The 23,786-nt window shown below is 38.9% G+C and overlaps 1 protein-coding gene across 11 annotated transcripts in view; it reads left to right on the forward strand.

Annotated features, from left to right (window-relative positions):
- The window catches only part of FRY (FRY microtubule binding protein), a 569,880-nt gene that overhangs the window by 401,703 nt on the left and 144,391 nt on the right, over window positions 1-23,786 (forward strand). For all 11 annotated transcript variants that reach the window (XM_066369318.1, XM_066369317.1, XM_066369307.1 and 8 more), the window contains 9 exons: window positions 457-543; window positions 2,477-2,736; window positions 3,547-3,736; window positions 4,325-4,449; window positions 6,169-6,226; window positions 7,124-7,215; window positions 7,491-7,663; window positions 18,594-18,754; window positions 20,717-20,827. In XM_066369318.1, the coding sequence (XP_066225415.1) occupies window positions 457-543; window positions 2,477-2,736; window positions 3,547-3,736; window positions 4,325-4,449; window positions 6,169-6,226; window positions 7,124-7,215; window positions 7,491-7,663; window positions 18,594-18,754; window positions 20,717-20,827 (1,257 nt within the window). The remainder of the gene's footprint in view (window positions 1-456; window positions 544-2,476; window positions 2,737-3,546; window positions 3,737-4,324; window positions 4,450-6,168; window positions 6,227-7,123; window positions 7,216-7,490; window positions 7,664-18,593; window positions 18,755-20,716; window positions 20,828-23,786) is intronic.

The following is a 23,786-nucleotide window of genomic DNA, read 5'->3' on the forward strand; positions in this document are numbered from 1 at the left end:
CACTTTCTTTGGAACTAATTTGGTCAGTCAACAATTTATCAGTTAGCTATGTTAGCAGATCAGTGACTTCAGTAAGTGACATTTTAGAGGTCTGGCAAAGTATAATCTTGTGGGGTTTCCGGCCCTTAAAATTAACATGTACACACAATGAGTAAGGTCTGGTCCTGGTGTTTTAGATTCCTGTGCACATGTGTGAGATTTTGAAGTTCAGGTGCATGTCTTCTAAGTGCACTGTGACATGGGAGCTCTACTACTTCCACTGAAACTTGAAAGACTCAACTCAGAAGCATGGGGAATTTTATCCACTGCCTCTCACCATCTAGACACTCAGTTTTCTGTTGGAAAACTTGTGTCGCTATCTTGCAAGCTGTTCTGCTTCATGTGCTAGACAAAGGGAGTGGGCTGGATGGGAAGGATGCATTTTCCTTGGAGAGTAACCACCTCCCCTTTGTACAGGATGATGACAAGCCTATGATTGATGTCATGGATCAGCTAAGTTCTTCCGTTCTCGAAAGTTTTATTCATGTGGTGGTTTCGGACTCAGTAAGTACACACTTGTTTCTGATTGCTAAGCATTCTTAAATACCAGCTCTTGACCTATCTGAAAAAGATTGACAAAGGAAAGTGTTGTAGAAGTCAGAAGTCTTATGTCAGGTTAATAAACTAGTACAAAAGTACTCAGGAAAACAAGATGAAGTTTTGAAATACTGGTTTAGGAGACATTCAGATACATTTCAGACAAAATTTGAGCCTTAAGTATAGAAACAATATTTCGAAAACTGCAATTTCTTTTTTTTTTTTTTTTTTGTATATTTCTGAAGCTGGAAACAGGGAGGCAGTCAGACAGACTCCGCATGCACCCGACCGGGATCCACCCGGCATGCCCACCAGGGGGTGATGCTCTGCCCATCGGGGCATCGCTCTGTCGCGACCAGAGCCACTCTAGTGCCTGGGGCAGAGGCCAAGGAGCCATCCCCAGCACCCGGGCCATCTTTTGCTCCAATGGAGCCTCGGCTGCGGGAGGGGAAGAGAGAGAACAGAGAAGAAGGAGAAGGGGAGGGGTGGAGAAGCAGATGGGCGCCTCTCCTGTGTGCCCTGGCCGGGAATTGAATCCGGGACTTCTGCACGCCAGGCCGAGGCTCTACCACTGAGCCAACCAGCCAGGGCCGAAAACTGCAATTTCAAGAATTGCTCAGGCTTCTTTAAGAAAAGTAATTCACGTTATTTGTTGTACTTAACACTATATGTAGCTTATATTTACAGGGTGCTCTACAGTTTACAAGGTGCTTTTATATTTATTATATTATTGACCCTCATTGGTATCAGAACTCAAAAACATTCAGGGTATGGGGCCATAGTCACATAGGAGGAAGTGTTAGGGCCTGGATTTGACCCTGATTGGACTCTGACTCTAGTGGAGCTCTATCTGTTACACAAATGCATTCTTATAAAGAGCATATTGGCAGCTTCCAGTTTCCTGAACAAGTAGAAGAGAAATTGAAATGAATTCTACTTATGTGGTTTTTTAAGAAAATCAGTACAGCGCATTAATGGAACCTGGACTGATTTCAGTACCAAAGCTGAAGAGAGGCAGGGCCCAGCCCAACTGTTTGCAGAGCCCACACTGCCGATGGCTCTGTGTATTCTTGTCAAAGAACTGTAAATGAATGCAGACATAACTAACAAGTAGCTCTGAGTGACTAAAAAAAACCTAAAGATACTTGTGAGCTTTCCTTGACCCAGCAGAGAAAATAGATTGCTTTAAGTGACTAACAAACATGAAGGCAATTTTCTCTCCTGGCACAATAGCTACATCACTTGAAACTTGGTGCTCTGTAAGCTCTGATAGTGTGGGCTTAAAAGAAATAAAATTGAGATAGATAGATAGATAGATAGATAGATAGATAGATAGATAGATAGATAGATAGATAGATAGACAGATAAAAGTTTCTAGAACATTATTTTGACTTGATATCATAAGACAAGAATAAATAGGTATCTTACCTTAAAAATCATCAATAAAATGCCTTTCACTCAACCATCTCTCTAAGTCAATAACATGGCTATAAATATAAACATATAATCTAATTATAGGGATTAAAAGCACATTATTTGTGAATCTCAGAGATTAATAATTTTTCAGAATTTTAAAATGGCAAATCTATGCTCAGTTTTGAATTAACTAATGGCTTATATTTATTGCTCACAAATATTTAGTGAGCAGCATCTGTTTCAATGTGTAGTGATATGTGACATTGAAACAATACAAAGTACCACCCCCATCCTTAACCGCTGCACTTTGGCTGCTCATCACCCAGCCTGGGAAACAGATGACTACAAACCAAGGTCCTACATGGTAGGGGCAGGAGGAGGCTTCAGAGTCACAGTATGGCCCGTTGCAGAGTTGGTCAGGAAAAGCCTTGAGGACATGGAGTTGACAGTGCGGCATTGACTTATTGCTCACTTGTACCGGCAGGTCACCTTGCCACTAACTCACAGCGTGGATCTTCAGTGGTTGGTGGAGTGGAACGCCCTCCTGGTCAACAGCCACTACGATGTGAAGAGCCCGTCCCATGTCTGGATATTTGCTCAGTCTGTCAAAGACCCCTGGGTTCTCTGCCTGTTCAGTTTCCTGCGGCAAGAGAACTTGCCCAAGCACTGCCCCACGGCCCTCAGCTACGCCTGGCCCTATGCCTTCACCCGGCTCCAGTCGGTCATGCCTCTGGTGGACCCCAAGTAAGGGACCTATCTATTTTCCTCTGTTTTGTTGGTCACCGTTTGCCCTCTTACATTTTTATTTTATATAAGAGGCTGGAATATTATCATCCTCTCTAAATTCTGAACTTCCTAGTATAGATTTTTATTTATTTATTTATTTATTTATTTATTTTTTAGTGAAAGGCAGGAGGCAGAAAGGCAGAGGCAGACTCCCACATACGCCCTGACCAGGATCCACCTGGCAAGCCCCCTACAGGGGGATGCTCTGCCCATCTGGGGCACAGCTCTGTTGCTCGGCAATGAAGCTATTTCATCACCTGAGATGAGGCCATGGAGCCATCCTCAGCACCTGGGGTCAGATTGCTCGAATCATTTGAGCCATGGCTGCAGGAAAGAAGGAGAGAGAGAGAGAAAGAGATAAGGGGGAGGGGAGGAGTGGAGAAGCAGATGGTCACTTCTTCGGTGTGCCCTGTCTGGGAATCAAACCCAGGACTGCCACACACTGGGCCAATGCTCTACCACTGAGCCAACTCGCCAGGGCCTATAGATTCTTAACATTGAATGAAAACAGGTCCAGAGTTCTTGTCTAGAGCTATATTTGTTGTTGTTGTTCACAGTAATCAATGTGATTGTCTGAGTATAGAATCTTGGGCTTACTCTTGGGTGAAAAGGTTCTGGAAGTTCTATTCACCTTTCCACTGAGTAGTGACCTTCCCTGTCCAAACAGTCCTTGAAGATAGCTGCTCATGTCTATTTGAGTACTTCACAGGATCTTTACTCAATAAGTAGTATTTACAATCCAGAACTTGTTTTCCACTCTGTATCCAGTAGCCCAATTAACGCCAAGAAGACCAGCACCGTGGGCAGCGGGGACAACTATGTCTCCTTGTGGAGAAATTACCTTATCCTTTGCTTTGGAGTGGCAAAGCCCAGTATCATGAGCCCGGGACACTTAAGAGCTTCGACTCCAGAAATAATGGCGACCACGCCTGAGGGAACAGTGAGCTACGATAACAAGGTGACGTGACATGCTTCAGAAGAATTATTCTGTAAGGTTTTGTTTTAGCTTGTTTGTCTAGAATTCCTGTGCCTGCCATCTGGAGTGGATGGGATCAGAGTCTCACCCTTGTGCTTTTCTAAATGCCATTGATTGTTTATATGCATAATTGGTTACTCCTCCCTGACAAGTGGGCAAAAGAAGATAAAGACAAGTGAGCAAACTTTCTCAAGACCATAGTGGCTTCTACTTATTAGTGCCCTAAGGTTTTGTTCATGTCCAAAATACCACGTCTGTCACTCCTCACCAAGTATTCACCTTTAAACCATGCTTGATTAACTCATCTTATTAAAGATAAGCTTTGTAGATTTGATTTTTTTAAAGAATACTATATACTTCAAAAGCTCTTTAGGCTTTGTATCTCAGGTGGGAAATGCATTCATTGTGCTGTATTACAATGTACGGGCTGTTTATTATTTTTGAAATGATGGCAGCGCCTTGGAAGGTGGTTCAAAACTTTGAAACTGTTATAATGGAATTGCTGTTTGATTAAAAGGAAGCATCTGTTATCATGTGACCTCTTTTTCACTTTTAATCAACTTGTTTTAGGCCATAGGCACCCCATCGGTGGGAGTTCTGTTAAAGCAGTTGGTGCCTTTGATGAGACTAGAAGGCATTGAGATCACAGAGTCCTTAGTTTTAGGATTTGGAAGAACAAATTCCCTTGTTTTCAGGTACAGTAGTCTTGATAAATTGTTGTTAATTAATGCGTGCTGATGCTATTGTAGCTCCTGTTTGTAATGCAAGGCTGAGTTTGCTGGTGGCACGAGCTGGCAGTCTCCGGGCTTGGCACAGCGTCCTGTGTCCTCTGCTGATGTGCATGAAACAAGGACTGCTTGCAGTGCCTCACGGTTCATTTTTCATCATTGCAACTTTGACTTTACCTTTCAGATTTTATCTCACCTGCAAGCTTTGCTTTAGGTAACTGTAAAAATATATATATCCATGTCAATGCCCAGTTAACCAGAGTGTCCAGCGGCTTACTGTCACCATAAAGAGTGTCTGCTTATCAGCCATTTGTACAACAGGCTCTCAAAGGTTACGCATTGGTAGAACTCTCTTAGGGGGGCCTGTTACACTTTTTCATGCAGAGAGTTAGATTTTATCCTTAGAAAAAGTCATTGTGAGTTCTGACTACTTATATGCCAGTTAACTAGACTTTGACTACTTACTGATTAATTAAGACAAAACATCATGTAGAAATACGACCAGAAGATAACAGAACAATTCCTGAGATTTCTGAACATTCTTTCCCCAAAACCCTGAGGCTTATTTTGCATATCTCATCCTTATAAGTTGCTCAGGGGAAGTAACTCATACAGCTACTGGGCACATGAATTGGGGCCTCACTCAGTTCCCTCCCTTGTAAGATTGTTATAATCAGTAAAAATAAAGTATATCTCTCTAATAAAAAAAGAGAGAAATCATATAATTAATGCACATAGTTAATATTTGGTAAATGTTTGTTATTAGATAGAGGAGATCATTAATATTAGTTCCATGTCTTTGCCAAAAAAAATTCTAGCATCTGTATTGGAAAAATCTGAAATAGAACATAGGCTTCCTATGTCTCAGTACAGAATCAGATAGAGTTTACCTTCCTGTCCTTGGATTTCCCTGGAGGATGATTTCTAGTAGTACCAAATATTCTACCAGGCAATAACAAGGTTTTAGACATGGAGCAGACTACAGACAAAATACCTACCAACAGGCTAGATTTCATCATTTTGTTTTGGACATGGGGACAGATGAAGTATATGTAACATGAGATACATATTAATATGATCAGACTTTTTTACTAAACAAAAGAAAAGGTTTTGATTTGATGAGACCCTCATTATTATAGTACTTGCCATATCTATATTTGTCATATAGTAATTTATCTCTAAAATGCCAAAAAGACTTCATTTTAGAATCAGCTACCAGCCATTCCCCTGAGCACAGATTCCAAAGGCAGTGCCATAGTAATTGCACTTGTCTCTTGTGCTCGGATTAGAGTGACAATTTCTGTGTGGAGACTCAGTTTCATTTACCTTTAGGTCCCCGGTCTGTTAGTAAAGTGTTCTGAATTTAGGAAGTACTTGCAAAGTATTGTTTAGCTGTTCAGGTAGCATTTTTGCTATAGAGGTCTCCAGAACACGAAGTCAAAGTCAGGTCAACACAGTTATTGAGCCAAAATTAGATATATGACACTGGGATTAATACCAATAATACAGAGTACAGGCCTGTATCTACTTCCAGTTTACCATGTGATTGGGAAATGAAAAGGCCAGGGGAGATTCTGATGTCAGAAGCAAAGGAAAAAGTAAATGATTTAGGACTGGATGGATGTGTTTGGTGACAAGTTTGGTGTCAGTAACCATGAATGTCCAATGGTGACCTTTCCTCTGTAGAGAGCTGGTGGAAGAACTTCATCCACTAATGAAAGAAGCTCTAGAACGAAGACCAGAGGTGAGATTCTGGATTTAAATCATTAAGATACTTTATTTGAATAATAGTATAAATTTAAATAACACCCAATGGTTTCCCCTAAAAAGTGCAAGCACTCCAACATGCTTTTAACGTTGAAACTTAGTATTTTAGCTTTTGTGTTATTTTCAATATTTGAATAGTTAGTATAATATGGTTTCTACTTTAAAAGATGTTATGTTATAAATTTATGAAAGCAAAACAACTTAAATAGCCATAGATATGTTAAGATATTACATTCTTTTGCAGGAGATTTGAGTTGACTAAATTTTGGGTTTTAATTTTCTTGCTTTTTACAAGGAGTTGGGTGGTCAAGAAAATTATTTGTTTTGTCTCACATATGAAACATTTCCTCAACACTATCTTCCCCGGAGTGCACTCTGAAAAGTTATGAGTCTGATAAATTTATAATGTAGCAGGATGAAAAATAAAATGTACAAGATTAGAAAAGGAGCTTCCCATATTGTAGATGAGCTGCAAGAAGTAACAGAAGCTGAGCAGATGAGTCAGAGTACATGAGCTCCGGGGTGAGAATTGGTAGAGGGATTAGTGCCACTTTCCCTTCCCACTTTGTTACAATGCTCCAGTCTTTCCACACATGCCTGGAGGATGTAGAAATTGAGACTCGCTCTGAACATTTCCAACTTATATATATTTAGTAATCCCCCCTCCCGCCCCCGATGGTCTTTCTCTTACAGCCTGTAGTAGCAAGCATTGTCCCTAAAGATTAGGAAGGAAGAAAAATACATAACAACATTTTGTTTTTTATTTTTAGAAACTTGAAAAGAACTAGTTAGGCCTTTCTTCAGTCCAGTTTCCTAAATAAAGCTCATATTGTCTTGCCCATGTCTGTAAGTGGTATCATCTCTTTCTGCACAGAACAAAAAACGCAGAGAACGGCGGGACTTACTGAGACTACAGTTACTTCGAATTTTTGAACTTCTGGCTGATGCTGGTGTAATAAGTGACAGGTAGAGTGTGAAAATTCCCCTAGACTGATCTGTGCTCACCACACAGGCCTACTCGTCTCCTTTGACTTCCTATCTTTGTAAAAATATATCACCTTTAACTTTTACTCAGAGAAATTCCAAAAGGCTTTGTTGTTTATTTTTCTTTATTCTATTTACATTAGGTCAAGAACAAATGTAGTGTGTCAGTTCTGATAGTAAATTTTATTTCCCATGAAGCATGTACCACATTGACATGAAGACCGAGCTTCTAAAAGTTTCATTTGCCTTTATTCCAGTACAAATGGAGCTCTAGAACGGGACACCCTGGCCCTTGGAGCTTTGTTCTTAGAATATGTGGACCTGACTCGCATGCTGCTAGAAGCAGAAAATGATAAAGAAGTTGAAATTCTTAAAGATATCCGGGCACATTTTAGTGCCATGGTCGCCAACTTGATTCAATGTGTCCCAGGTACAGTGATGTCTCGCTGCAATTACCTTTATGCTTGAGAAACCGCTTCTTCCTCAGATTGTACTTCCCTCTGATCCTCATGGCCATTGTGAAGGTTTGGGATGGGACTGTCTGTTATTCTTAAATACTTAGAAACGTACATGAGGACAGATTGTGGTAATTCAGCACAGAGTTGGAAAGGGAACAATAGTAATTGAGTTTGGCTTTCTGTTTGTCATTATTTCTATCATATTTTTCATCTTGGTTTCCATGTGAAAGTGAACCTGTGTGATTTTCAAAGAAAGGAAGGAAGTCAGAAGGAACATTTACAGGTGCTTCATTTTTCTTTTTAATTCTTGTGCTAGTCTCTGAACATGTTTTATCTGGTAGAAGTACTGCTATACCAGCTTCCTTTTATTTGTTTCCCTTTGCATAAAATATCTTTTTCCATCCCTTTACTTTCAATATGTGTGTGTCTTTCTACCTGAAATGATTTTCCTGTTGACAGCATATGTATGGGTCTTATTTTCATATCTATTCAGTTAACCCTCTTTTTTTTTAATAATAATTTTATTTTTTTAATGGGGTGACATCAATAAATCAGGATACATATATTCAAAGATAACAAGTCCAAGTTATCTTGTCGTTCAATTATGTTGCATACCCATCACCCAAAGTCAGATTGTCCTCTGTCACCTTCTATCTTGTTTTCTTTGTGCCCCTCCCCCTTCCCCTTTCCCTCTCCCTCTCCCCCCTCCTCCCCGTAACCACCACACTCTTATCAATGTCTCTTAGTTTCACTTTTATGTCCCACCGACATATGGAATAATGCAGTTCCTGGTTTTTTCTGATTTACTTATTTAGCTTCGTATCATGTTATCAAGATCACACCATTTTGCTGTAAATGTTCCGATGTCATCATTTCTTATGGCTAAGTAGTATTCCATAGTGTATATGTGCCACATCTTCTTTATCCAGTCATCTATTGATGGGCTTTTTGGCTGTTTCCATGTCCTGGCCACTGTGAACAATGCTGCAATAAACATGGGGCTGCATGTGTCTTTACATATCAATGTTTCTGAGTTTTGGGGGTATATACCCAGTAGAGGGATTGCTGGGTCATAAGGTAGTTCTATTTTCAGTTTTTTGAGGAACCACCATACTTTCTTCCATAATGGTTGTACTATTTTACATTCCCACCAACAGTGTATGAGGGTTCCTTTTTCTCCACAGCCTCTCCAACATTTGCTATTACCTGTCTTGCTAATAATAGCTAATCGAACAGGTATGAGGTGGTATCTCACTGCAGTTTTGATTTGCATTTCTCTTAATAGCTAAAGAAGATGAGTATCTTTTCATATATCTGTTGGCCATTTGTATTTCTTCCTGGGAGAAGTGTCTGTTCATATCCTCTTCCCATTTTTTTATTGGATTGTTTGTTTGTTGTTGAGTTTTATTAGTTCTTTGTATATTTTGGATATTAGGCCCTTATCTGAGCTGTTGTTTGAAAATATCATTTCCCATTTAGTTGGCTTTCTGTTTATTTTGTTATCAGTTTCTCTTGCTGAGCAAAAACTTCTTAGTCTGATGTAGTCCAATTCATTAATTTTTGCCTTCACTTCTCTTGCCATTGGAGTCAAATTCATAAAATGCTCTTTAAAACCCAGGTCCATGAGTTAAGTACCTATGTCTTCTTCTATGTACTTAAATGTTTCAGGTCTTATGTTTAGATCTTTGATCCATTTTGAGTTAATTTTTGTACAGGGGGACAAACTGTAGTCCAGTTTCATTCTTTTGCATGTGGCTTTCCAGTTTTCCCAGCACCATTTATTGAAGAGGCTTTCTTTTCTCCATTGTGTGTTGTTGGCCCCTTTATCAAAAATTATTTGACTATATATATATGTGGTTTTATTTCTGGACTTTCTATTCTGTTCCATTGGTCTGAGTGTCTATTTTTCTGCCAATACCATGCTGTTTTGATTGTCGTGGCCCTATAATAGAGTTTGAAGTCAGGTACTGTAATGCCCCCAGCTTCATTCTTTTTCTTTAGGATTGCTTTGGCTATTCGGGGTTTTTTATATTTCCATATAAATCTGATGATTTTTTGCTCTATTTCTTTAAAAAATGTCATTGGAAGTTTCATGGGAATTGCATTCAATTTGTATATTGCTTTGGGTAATATAGCCATCTTGATTATATTTATTCTTCCTAGCCAAGAACAAAGTATATTCTTCCATCTCATTATATCTTTTTCGATTTCCCTTAACAATGGTTTATAGTTTTCATTATATAAGTCCTTTACATTCTTTGTTATGTTTATTCCTAAGTATTTTTTTTGTTGTTGTTCCAATTGTGAAGGGGATTATTCTTTTGAGTTCGTTCTCAATTGTTTCATTGTTGGCATATAGAAAGGCTATTGACTTCTGTACGTTAATTTTGTATCCTGCGACCTTACTGTATTGGCTTATTGTTTCTAGTAGTCTTTTTGTGGATTCTTTGGGGTTTTCGATGTATAGGATCATATCATCTGCAAAAAGTGATACCTTTACTTCTTCTTTTCCAATATGGATGCCTTTTATTTCTTTGTCTTGTCTGATTGCTCTGGCTAGAACCTCTAGTACCACATTAAATAAGAGTGGAGAGAGTGGACAACCCTGTCTTGTTCCTGATTTAAGGGGGAAAGCCTTCAGTTTAGTGCCATTTAATATGATGTTAGCTGATGGTTTATCATATATGGCCTTTATCATGTTGAGATATTTTCCTTCTATACCCATTTTGTTGAGAGTCTTAAACATAAATTTGTGTTGTATTTTATCGAAAGCCTTTTCTGCGTCTATTGATAAGATCATGTGGTTTTGCTCTTTGTTTTGTTGATATGGTGTATTACGTTAACCGTTTTGCATATGTTGAACCATCCTTGAGATTCTGGGATGAATCCCACTTGATCATGATGTATTATCTTTTTAATATGTTGTTGTATTCGATTTGCTAGTATTTTGTTTAGTATTTTAGCATCTGTATTCATTAGAGATATTGGTCTGTAGTTTTCTTTTTTTGTGCAGTCCTTGCCTGGTTTTGGTATGAGGGTTATGTTGGCCTCATAAAATGTGTTTGGAAATATTGCTTCTTCTTCAATTTTTTGGAAGACTTTGAGTAGAATAGAAACCAAGTCTTCTTTGAATGTTTGATAAAATTTGCTGGTATAGCCATCAGGGCCTGGACTTTTATTTTTGGGGAGGTTTTTAATGGTTTTTTCTATTTCTTCTCTACTAATAGGTCTGTTTAGGCTTTCTGCTTCTTCTTGACTCAGTCTAGGAAGGTTGTATTGTTCTAGGAATTTATCCGTTTCTCCTAGGTTATTGAATTTAGTGGCATAAAGTTTTTCATAGTATTCTACAATAATTCTTTGTATATCTATGGTGTCCGTGGTGATTTCTCCTCTTTCATTTTGGATTTTGTTTATATGAGTTCTTTCCCTTTTTTCCTTGGTAAATCTTGCCAAGGGTTTGTCAGTTTTGTTGATCTTTTCAAAGAACCAGCTCCTTGTTCTATTAATTTTTTCTATAGTTCTTCTGTTCTCTATTTCATTTATTTCTGCTCTGATTTTTATTATCTCCTTTCTTCAGCTGGTTTTGGGTTGTCTTTGTTCTTTTTCTAGTTCCTTAAGGTGTGAAGTTAAGTGGTTCACTTGGGCTCTCTCTTGTTTGTTCATATATGCCTGAAGTGATATGAACTTCCCTCTTATCACTGCTTTTGCTGCATCCCATAGATTCTGATATGTTGTATTGTCATTTTCATTAGTCTGTATATATCTTTTGATCTCTGCACTTATTTCTTCTTTGATCCATTCCTTTTTTTAAAGTATGTTGTTTAGTTTCCACATTTTTGTGGGATTTTTTTCCTCTTTTTTGCAGTTGAATTCTAGTTTCAAGGCTTTATGATCAGAAAATATGCTTGGTACAACTTCGATTTTTCTGAATTTGCTGATGTTGTTTTTGTGGCCCAACCTGTGGTCAGTTCTTGAGAATGATCCATGTACAGTGGAGAAAAATGTATACTCAGTCACTTTGCGACGAAATGTCCTGTACTTGTCTGTCATATCCAGGTGCTCTAGTGTTTTGTTTAAGGCCACTATATCTTTGTTGATTCTCTGTTTGGATGACCGATCTAGAGCCGTCAGCGGTGTATTGAGGTCTCCAAGTATGATTGTATTTTTGTCAGTTTTTGTTTTAAGGTCAATAAGTAGCTGTCTTATATATTTCGGTGCTCCTTGGTTTGGTGCATATATATTAAGAATTGTTATGTCTTCTTGATTCAGTGTCCCCTTAGCCATTATGAAATGGCCATTTTTGTCTCTGAATACTTTTCCTGTCTTGTAGTCAGCATTATCCGATATGAGTATTGCTACACCTGCTTTTTTTTGGATGTTATTTGCTTGGAGTATTGTTTTCCAACCTTTCACTTTGAAATTGTTTTTATCCTTGTTACTTAGATAAGTTTCCTGTAGGCAGCATACAGTTGGATTTTATTTTAATCCATTCTGCTACTCTGTGCCTTTTTATTGATGAGTTTAATCCGTTTACATTTAGTGTAATTATTGACACTTGTGGGTTCCCTATTGCCATTTTATATCTTGCTTTCTGTTAGTTTTGTGTCTTGTTTGATCCTTCTCTTTCGTTTTTCTATCTTTTATTTTTATTTGGTTTTATTCCATACATCTTTCCTCTGTTGCTATCTTTTTTATCTCATGTGCTTCTGTGGTGGTTTTTTCAATGGTGGTTACCTTTGAGTAATGAAAAGGGTCCCTACCCTGTTCATTGTAGCGAACTATTTTTTGAGTACTTTTGCACTCCATCGTCCTTTGCTACTGTTAATCTCCATCTTCTCCCCCCCTTTCTTTTTCTTGTTGTCACAGTTTAAATTTGGTTTTATTGTGTTCTTCTTGGAGCTTTACTTGTGGCTCTGCTTTTTTTTGTTCTTTGTATCTGATTGGAGAAACCCCTTTAGTAATTCCTGGAGTGGGGGTTTTCTGATGATAAGTTCCCTCATCTTTTCTGTATCTGTGAATGTTTTTATTTCTCCTTTATATTTGAAGGATAGCTTTGATGGGTATAGTATTCGTGGCTGAAAGTTCCTCTCTTTCAGGACTTTAAATATTGGGGTCTACTCTCTTCTAGCTTGTAGAGTTTCTGCTGAGAAATCTGATGATAATCTAATGGGCCTTCCTGTATATGTTGTATTCTTCTTTTCCCTGGCTGCCTTGAGAATTTTTTCTTTGCTGTTGGTTTGTGTCAATTTCATTATGATATGCCTTGGAGTAGGTTTGTTGGGGTTAAGAAAACTCGGAGTTCTGTTTGCTTCTTGAACTTGAGGCTTTAATTCTTTCCACAGACTTGGGAAGTTCTCATCTATTATTTGTTTGAGTAGGTTCTCCATTCCATTTTCTCTCTCTTCTCCCTCTGATGTACCTATTATTTTTATGTTATTCTTTTTGATGGAGTCAGATAATTCTTGTAGGGCTATCTCATTTTTTTTAATTTTTGAGTCTCTTTCTTCTTCTCTCTGTTGTGCCTCAAGCTACTGGTCTTCTATTTCACTAATCCTCTCTTCTATCTGACCTGTTCTATTAGCTAAGCTTGTTACTTCGTTTTTCAGCTTGAGAATTGAGTTTTTCATCTCTGTTTGATTTGTTTTTAGAGTTTCAATTTCCTTGGACATATATTCTTTGTGTTCATTGAGTTTTTTTCTGAGCTCCCTAAATTGCCTTTCTGTGTTTTCTTGTATATCTCGGAGGATTTTTAGGATTTCTATCTTGAATTCTCTGTCATTTAGCTCCAAGGTTTCCAATATATTAAATTTTTTCTCCATAGATTTTTCCTCATCTAGCTGTGTTACCTCTCTTTCTTTTGTATCCATGATATTCGATTTTCTCTTCCTTAATGGCATCTGAGGGTGGTTTTGTTGATAGTATTAATGAGATTTAATAAAGAATAAAAAGTTAAAAAAATAAAAAATCGAAAAGTTTTTTTTTAAAAAATAATGAAATAAAGAAAAATAAAATAAAATAAAAATTTAAAAAAAAGGAAATTATTCCCCCCCTCCTTTTTTCTCCTCTCCCCTCTTTCTTGAGAAAATCTTGTGTTGAACTGTGAATTATAACAAACAATGCCTGTAATGGAGGGCCTGAATTGGGGAAAAGTAATAAAGGGTCAAAAAAAAGAAAAAAAAAAGAAAAAAGAAGGTGCATGGACCCACAAAAAGCAAATAAGGAAAAAATTTGGGTCAAGAATAAAATGATTTGCTTTTAGGTGTTGGTTGACTAAGAGTTATGATGAGAGGAATAAGAGGAAAACAGAAAAATGGGGGGACAAATTAAAAAATTACTATTGTATTTAGTGGAACAAGAACTAGATAAAATGGAGAGCCAGGGATGAGACCACTGCTAGTGAGTTAAAAAGGTGAACTAAAAACCCCCCAAAATGCCACAAACATAAGTTTGAGTCCCAGATAAGATAATTTGTTTGTTATTGAGGTTTGAAGGAGAGGAGATGTAAAGGAGAAAGGAAGAAACTAATATAGAGGGAGAAAAGAAAGAGAGAGAGAGAGAAAAAAAGAGGGAACCACTAAAAGAAGAAAAAAGAAAAGAGGAGAGATAGAGAGAGAGAATTAAGGGTTTTGGAGTTCAATCCTCAGAGAGAGAAAGGAAGAGGAGAGAAAAGATAATGGGAGATGTAACACTTATGGGTAGTGTCGTTCAAGTAGAGGAGAGAGTAAGACCGGCAAAGAGTTAATCGGCCAAATTGGAGGAGGAAAAAAAATATCAAGAATGAAGATAAGAGAAACAAACGAACAAATATAATAAAATGGGGTAGGTTATAAAGTCTGCAGATTATTTTTTGATTTTGAGAGGTTATCTTCTTGCTTTTTCTTTTCTCTCCCTCTTCCTGGTCGGTGACTCTGTACCCCGGGTTCTGCCCCTTTGGCACGCTCAGGTAGAGGTTTGCAGTTGATAAGTTTCTATGGCGATGTCATGTATTGTGCTTTAGTCTCGTTGGCAGTCGAGGCTCATTAGCATTTATAGGCTCCGACAGTGAGAGAGTCCGTGTTCCTGGAGCCTTTCTCCTAGTCTTTCCTTCCTCAATTAGTAGCCTGATAATCCAGCTATGGGGTTGCTGCTGCCTCTGCCTGGATAGTAAGAGGCTCAAAGAGCTGGCAACTCCCCACTCTATTTCCACTCAGCACAGGGCTCTGGGTAAGGCTCAGTCAGTCAGAGCTGCTAGCATAATCAGACGGGGTTTCCGCCCACTCAAAGACCTCTGGCTCTGCCACTCTGTCCAGTAACACAGGCGGGCGCCCACTTCTGGGGTGCTTGGAGGAAACTCTCACTCCCTATCTGCGCACGCAGACCAGGATATCCGGCCAGCAGTCTCATGCTCTGAGTGAAACCCCCAACCGCATGGAAAAGTTCCTGTGTTGGAATTGGCTCTCGCTCCGTCCCCGTGCGCGGCTTTTGCAAGGCGCTGGGGCAGCCCGAGTTTCCGCTTTGGCCCACACAAAGGCCCCTGACTCTGCCCCTCTGTGCGATAACACGGGCGCGCACTGCCGAGGCACTCGGAGGAATCTCTCGCTCATTATCTGCGCGCGCAGACCAGGATATGAGGCCGGCAGCGTTTCCCTCTGAGTGCATCCCCTACCAGCACGGAAAAGTTCCACCGTTGGAATTAGTTCTTGCTCCCTCCCATGTGCGGCTTTCCCAGGGCGCTGGGGCTGCCCAGAGATTCTGCTCTCGGCCCACACAAAGGCCTCTGACTCTGCCTCTCTGTGGGGTAACACAGGCACCCACTCCCGGGGCTTAGGAAGAAATCTGTCGCCCACTATCTGCGTGCGCCGACCAGGAGATCGGGGAAAATGGCTGCCCCGCTTGTCTTTCTTTCTTTGGGTTTGGCGCGAGTGTTAGCTTGTATTGCCCGGGTTGCCACAGGATCAGTTTTTCCTCAGCTTGGATCTCCATGCCACAGCCTGGTTCGGCTGTTTGTGCCGCGGCCTGGATCTATTCACCCCCTTTGCCCGCCTCAGTTTCTATATTCACGGATCCCAGAGAAAGCTGCCCTGTTTAGATTAGTGAGGAAGGCAGAGCATTTCTTACTCCCTATTTCCATCGGGGTTTGGTTATATATTTAGCCAGTTTTTCGCTCGTCCATACCTTCAGGTGTATTGCGAAACATCTGGAGGCTCCAAGGATAGGTTTTTCTGTTTCTGGTTGAAGATCTTGTTGAGTTTTGGGGGAGATTTATCGGTATCGCTTCCTAACCCGCCTTTACTCTGATGTCATCTGAAAAATTTCATTCATCAACCCTCTGTCTTTTGATTGGAACATATAGTCCATTTACATTTGATGTAATTATTGATAGATATATAGTTGTTGACATTTTATTAATTGGCTTCTGATTGCTTTTAAAGTTTTCTGTTCCTTTTTTGTTCCCTTGTATTTTGATGACTTTCTGAAATGTTTACTTTCTCTGTTTCTTTTAAATCTCTTATTGACTTTTGATCTGCAGTTACTATATGCTTCATTAATACCAAGGTTTGTTTATAGGAGCCTATGTTAAGTTGATGTTCACTGAATTTCAAGCATATTTTAAAATCTCTACCATTTTTATTTTTACCCACATTTATGTTGTCATTTTTTACCTCTTTTATGAAATCTGTGAACATATAATATTAGGATATTCTTTCTTTTGAGTATTTCTAATCAGCACATTATATAGAATTCTAGATAGCTTAGTAAATTATGTTATCAACAGAGAATATTTTTCACCTTCTTACACCATACGCTAGAATATACTCAAATTGAATTGAAGACTTAAGTGTTAGATCTAAAACCATAAAAGTTCTGGAAGAAAACATAGACAGTAAAATTTCAGACTTTTCTCCTAGCAATGCTGTTTCTGATATATCTTTCCAGGAAAGGGAAACAAAAGAAAGAATAAACAAATGAGACAATCAAACTAAAAAGTTTTTGCACAGCAAAGAAAACTATCAATAAAATGAAAAGGCAAGCCCCTAAATTTGCTAATGATACATCTGATGAGGGGTTAATACCCAAAATTTATAAACAGCTTATAAAATTCAACACCAAGAAAAACCAGTCAATTCGATGAAACAATGAGCAAAGGACCTGAATAAACACTCATCCAAAAAGGACATACAGATGGCCAATAGACTTAGAAAAGATGCTCACCATCACTAATCATCAGAGAAATGCAAATTAAAACCACAATGAAATACCACCTCACACCAGTCAGAATGGCGCTCATCAATAAATCAACAAAAAACAAGTGTTGACAAGGATGTGGAGAGAAAGGAACACTCATACACTGTTGGTAGGAATGCAGATTGGTGCAGGCACTGTGGAAAGCTGTATGGAGTTTGCTCAAAAAATTTAAAATGAAACTGCATTTTGACTCAGTGATTACACTTCAGGGAATATATCTGAAGAAACCTGAAATACTAATTTGAAAGAATGTATGTACCCCTGTGTTCACTGCAGTGTTATTTATAATAACCATGATTTAGAAGCAGTGAAAGTGCCCATCAGTAGGTGAGTGAATAAAAAAAAGCTGTGGTACATTCACACAATGGAATACTACTCAGCTATAAAAAAGAAGGAAATCTTACCTTTTTGCTACAGAATGAATATACCTGAAGAATATTATTCTAAGTGAAATAAAACAGTCGGAAAAAGACAAATGCCATATGTTTTCACTTATATGTGGAATCTAATGAATGAAATAAACTAACAAACAAAATAGAAAGAGGCTCATTGAATGAGAAAAGAAACTGACAGCTGTTAGAGGGAATAGAGGTTGGGGGACTGTGTGTAAAGGTAAAAGGGTTAAGCAAATTAAAAAATAAAAACCTCATAGACAACAGTCTGGTGATTACCAGAGGGAAAGGGCAGTTGAAGAAGGTAGGAGAGGGTAAGGGAGGATACAGTGGTCCCTCATCAATCGCGGGATTTAGGTTCCAGAACCCCCCATGATCGGCAAAAATCTGCGAAGTAGCAACCTTATATTTATTTTATTATCTATATATATTTTAAGGCTTTATAAACCCTCCCCACACTCTTATAAACCTTTCCCACACTGTTATTAACCTTTCACACACTTATTTTGCTGCTAAAATAATTAAAATAATAAATATATAGAACTACCTATATACTGCAAAATCCCATGATAAAGCAAAAAATCTGATACAAAATTAGATATATACAATTTATTATATTATATATAGAATTCTATTAACCGATGTCACCCTAATAAGAAACATTTAAAAAGAGGAAACATTTTTACCTAGTAGGAGCACAGAAAATGAAAATATCTGGTCAATTTGGTTTCAAAACAAATGACTGTCACTAAAGGTTTTGACATAATTATAAAAAGCTGCATATTACAAAAAAATTCATAATTTTGATATTGTAAAATAAATTTTCCTTATTTTTGATGACTAAAGTAAGATGTGAGCTGAGCTCTTCAGTTAAAATATGTTTAAAATTGTCTGTACATTGTACTTCACAGTTTTTTCTAGAGGCTGGCAGCAGTCGAGGGAATTTTGTCTATGTAAGCAGCTGATTGGAAGGTGTTAAAGGTTCTCTAGGAAAATAATGTGTGAGTCCTCATCTGTCTTTGCTTCCTGCTCTGAGACAAGGTGTATAGTGACCGCAGCATGAGGTGATGGGTACACTCTTAGAAAGAAAGTTCTTCTTAACTTTTTTAACATGTTTTATTCCCTAAAGGAAACTTGAGTTAGGAAATAAAATTAATCCTTTCCCCAAAACTTAAAACTCAGGTACAGTGAGTTTTAAGAGTCTATGAGACTAGAAAATATAGTAAATTGCATTCACTATATTTTCTAGTTTCATAGACTCTTAGCTCTGCATTTTTTTCTGTAGTTCACCACCGGAGATTCCTCTTCCCCCAGCAAAGCCTGAGGCACCACCTCTTCATCTTGTTCAGCCAGTGGGCAGGGCCCTTCAGCATCATGTTTACACCTCTGGATCGCTATAGTGACAGGAACCATCAGATCACTAGATACCAGTATTGCGCCTTAAAGGTAGGTCTCTTTTACCTCATGATGACTTTTGTTAGAGCTGTGCTCTCTTTCCTTAAACTGATAACCATGCCTTAAATTCGGTGAAAATAAATAATAGGATACAGGGGTTCCTTGGTTATGTCAGTCTCAACATACAATGTTTCCAGTTTATGACATTCCCATAAAAACTTGAAAAAATTGAGACGTGTTTTGGCTTACGCCATTAGCGTCATACTTGCGGACTACGTGGGCAAACCAGTTTGGTTGTGCGTGGTGGAAGAATACACGGTACAGTGTATTTATGTCCTTTTCCTTTATCTGTGGCTTAGTTGCATTATTATGTTCTAGATTATGACTTCACAACTGTGTTAGGATAGGTCAGTTAGTTAGGCGAGGGTGTGTTTTGACTTACACCAAAATTTGGGTTATGTCACTGCCGTAGGAGCAGAACTGTGTCATAATGTGAAGACCCCCTGTATATGATATGATATGATAAAATCTAAATGCACATGTAACAAAATCAAAAAACACTCCTAAATACATCAGCTAATCTTAAAAATTCTAAAAGGTGCACACATAAACATAGATTGATTGATAGCTGTGTATAGACATGCTAATATTGCAGTTGCCCTCATAATTTCTAAGTACAAAACATATCCAAGTTTCATTTTAATCACTGTTTCTTCTATATGATAACCACAGATTTTGCTCATATAAACCCTTTAAGTAGCTGCCTTGCTAATAAACTTCCAACCTAAAATGAAATCCGTAGGTTATAATGAGAATTATAACCTCAAGTTCAAATTCTGCCATTCCCCCTTTTAGTCTCTTACTTCCAAAAGTAAATTTCCACACTTACGGGACTGTTTAAAAGTTTCAGAATTGGCCCTGGCCGGTTGGCTCAGTGGTAGAGCGTCGGCCTAGCGTGCAGGAGTCCCGGGTTCGATTCCCGGCCAGGGCACACAGAAGCACCCATCTGCTTCTCCACCCCTCCCCCTCTCGTCCTCTCCCCCCCCCCCCCGCAGCCAAGGCTCCACTGGAGCAAAGTTTGCCCGGGCGCTGAGGATGGCTCTATGGCCTCTGCCTCAGGCGCTAGAATGGCTCTGATTGCAGCAGAGCGAGGCCCCAAGATGGGCAGAGCATCACCCCCTGGTGGGCATGCCGGGTGGATCCCAGTCGGGCACATGTGGGAGTCTGTCTGACTGCCTCCCCGTTTCCAGCTTTGGAAAAATTAAAAAAAAAAAAATTCAGAAGTGTGATTCCTGCAGTCTAATTTCTTCTAGAAAATTAACTGTGTATCAGTCTGTCATACGTACCAGAACTTGCTGACTTTCTGGTTGACTTTTGTTGCAACGGAGCTAATGGAAACGATGGTCCTGAGAGTCATCTGGACACATTAATTGTGGAGTCCATCAAGATCTCCTCATCTCCCCTTCCCTTGCTTCCTTCCCCTCACAAAGAAACTAAAATTTATTTATTTTCTTTATCTTTGATCAAGAATCACAATGATTTCCATGTTTTTTATATTTTTTTCAATTTAGTACATTAGTCAAATATTTTGTCAAGTTTGTCAGTTCAGTACATAGCTAAATATTTGTCATCAAAGTAAAGTTTGAAAAGCTCTATCTTCTCAGCAAAATTAATCACTTGAAATCACTGAAGTTATGTTTATTTTAAATACGGTGGCATGGTTATTTTGTTATGAGTGTTTTACTCTTTCATCATAAAAATTTGTTATAATCATAGAATTATATGTTCACAAAGTTAAATTTATGGGTGTAGCTCTTTTAAAAAGAGCCAATATTGGGAATATGGAATTTTTTTATTGCATCTACTAAGAAATGCTTTTAAATCTCATAGCAATAACTACTTGAAAATACCCTTATTATTTATAAATCTGGTAGTTATGTTTAATAAAGTCAGTTGCATGCTGTTTAAACCATTCTAGGTTTCATTTCCAAGTGTTTTGTGTTTTGTTATCAGGCCATGTCAGCAGTGCTGTGCTGCGGCCCCGTGTTTGACAATGTGGGCCTGTCCCCAGATGGCTACCTATATAAGTGGCTTGACAACATTCTGGCTTGTCAAGATTTACGAGTAAGTACTAGCTAAAGATATGGTCATTGTTCAATATCTAGGGTGTCCTGCTTCAGCTTAGTTACTGTGGCATCTAAGCACCGTTTGTGGCACAGTCTTTTCCTACATCTGCCACAGAATGTAGATTTAAGTGTCATTCACAATACACCGTGATGCACCAGTATAAAAATCACGGTAACTTTTACCAAGGTTGACATAAAGCAAATCCCAACAAAGTTCAAATGACTGAAGTGACACAAACTATGTTCTCTAATCACATTGGAATTAAACTAGTAATCAATAATAAAAAATAATTAAGACCCACTGTTCCAGATAGCTAGCAGTCAAAATATAAATAAGAGAGACTGAAACACATTTTTAACTAAAGAGTAATAAAATCACTACATGCTAAACTTGTGGACTATAAATAGTCTTGCTTAGACTGAACTGTATGAACCTAAAGGCAAATATTAGGAAGAACAAAATGCTGATAATCACTGACCTACACATCTACTAATATCTCAAGGAGTTAGAAAAACATCAGACCCAAAAAAATGTGCAATGAAGAAAGTAATGGAGATAAGCACAGAAATTAATGAAAGAGAAAAATTAACTGAAATGACTATTTAAACCAAAAGTTGAATTTGCTAAAAAAAAAAAATACAAAACTGATAAAATTAATAAATCTATGACAAGTCTGATCAAGAAAGAGAGAAGGTGCCCTGTCTGGTTGGCTCAGCAGTAGAAGGTCAGCCCAGTGTGTGGAAGTCCTGTGTTTAATTGCAAATCAAGACAAATAGGAGAAGCAGCCATTTGATTCTCCACCCCTCCCCTTTCTCTCTCTTTCTCTTCCCCTCCTGTAGATATGGTTCAATCAAGGTGGCCCCAGGTGCTGAGGATGGCTTGGTGGCCTCACCTCAGGTGCTAAAATAGCTCAGTTGCCAAGCACCGGAGCAGTAGCCCCAGCTGGGCAGAGCATCACCTGGTAGAGGGCTTGCTGGGTGGATTCCAGTCAGGGCACATATAGGAGCCTGTCTGTCTGCCTGCCTCCCTGCCTCTCACTTAATGAAAAAAAAAAAAGAGAAAGCATATGTCATTAACATCATACATATAAAGGGGGCATTGCTACAGATGCTGTAATTATTTACTATAAAAGAGAACATATGGACCTGAAGATGGCAGCGGAGTAGGCGGATGCACAGACACCCAGCTCTCACCACCAAACTGGAACACAAATCAATTTAGGAAAAATCAGCGTGAAAAACCAACTCTGGACTACAAGAACAGCTCTCAAAAACCAAGGAGCAAAGAAGAAGCCACAACAAACCTGGTAGAGAGCGCCTGAATCTCCCCTGCTTACAGGAACGGAGGGGGGGTGTGAGGCTGAGAGCCCAGAGGGGATCTCACCCCAGGAAAAAGAGCAGAAAATACTGCTCACAGCCACTTGCCTGGCGGTCAGGGAGTGAGGTGTGTTGAAAAGACTAGCTTATCTCCCAAGTGGAAAGGAAAGAGAGAGGGACAGACTGTGAGGGGCTAAGGAATGCAAGAGAAGATCTAAATAAAGCTGACTCATCCGTGCTGGAGGTGGCCATAGCTGGGGGAGGGACTGATCCTTCCCTGCAAAACGGTACTGAATTGCTTCTGGATCAGAGATCTCCAGACATCTCTCCAGCTCCAATCAGCGCAACAAAACACAGCTGAAAACAAGAAGTGGGGAGGAGGGGTAGTAACTCAGGTCTCCGTGGAAATCGAGATACACCTCCCCCTACTGAAGCTGAGAAAACACCCTGCCCCCAGAGAGATTAGTTGGTGGAAGAGGCCTTCAGAGTCTCAGGTTACACCCACTGCATTCCTGGATACAGTTTCAAGGAAGCCCCTGCTGATATCAGTAAACAAGACTTATCACCTGCTAAGAAAACAAACAAATCAAGACTTAAAAGCTGCCCAAATCCAAAAGTTGATTACAAATAATAGCTGATACCAACCCAAGAAGACCTAGAAATAACACAACTGAAAACTGGAGGCAGACAACACCAAGCCTAGAATCAACCAAGTCTACAAACAAAACGGAGACAATGAGAAGACAAAAATGTGCAATCCAAATGAAACCTTCAGGAGATAAACTGAGTGATATGCAAATAATCAAACTTCCAGATGTGGAGTTCAAAATAATGATTGTAAGGATGCGTAGGGATCTTAGAACTACAAGGGGTGGTCATTATGGACACCTAAGTAAAGAAATAGCAAGTATAAAAAAGAATCAGTCGGAGATGACAAATACAATATCAGAAATAAAGACCACAATGGAAGGAATTAAAAACAGGATAGATAGAGCTGAGGATCGAATCAGCGAGTTGGAGGACAACTGGAATGAAGGTATGAAAGCAGAGAGGAAAAAAGAAAAGAGACTCAAAAAGTCTGAGGAACTCTTAGAGAGCTCTGTGATAACATGAAGAGAAATAACATCTGCATCATAGGGGTTCCTGAAGAAGAAGAAGAAGAACAAGGGATAGAGACTTTGTTCAATTGTATCATAGCTGAAAACTTCCCTAAATTAATGCAGGAGAAACTCTCACAAGTTCAAGAAGCACAGAGGACTCCCTTAAAGAGAAACCCAAACAAACCTACACCAAGACACCTCATAATTAAAGTACTAAAGCTAAGCAATAAAGAGAAAATATTAAAAGCTGCAAGAGAAAAAAAAAGCTATCACCTACAAAGGAGTCCCTATAAGGATGACAGCTGACTTCTTAACAGAAACACTTGAGGCCAGAAGGGAATGGCAAGAAATATTCAAAGTAATGCAGAACAAGAACCTACAACCAAGACTACTTTATAATGATAGCCAGCAAGGCTATCATTTAAAATCGAAGGAGAAATAAAAAGTTTCCCAGACAAAAACAACTCAAGGAATTCATTGCAACCAAACCAATGCTGCAGGAAATGTGAAGGGGCCTTTTGTAAACAGATCAAAGTGGGG

The sequence above is a fragment of the Saccopteryx leptura genome, chromosome 2 (genome assembly GCF_036850995.1).
Source record: "Saccopteryx leptura isolate mSacLep1 chromosome 2, mSacLep1_pri_phased_curated, whole genome shotgun sequence".
Lineage (NCBI taxonomy): Eukaryota > Metazoa > Chordata > Mammalia > Chiroptera > Emballonuridae > Saccopteryx > Saccopteryx leptura.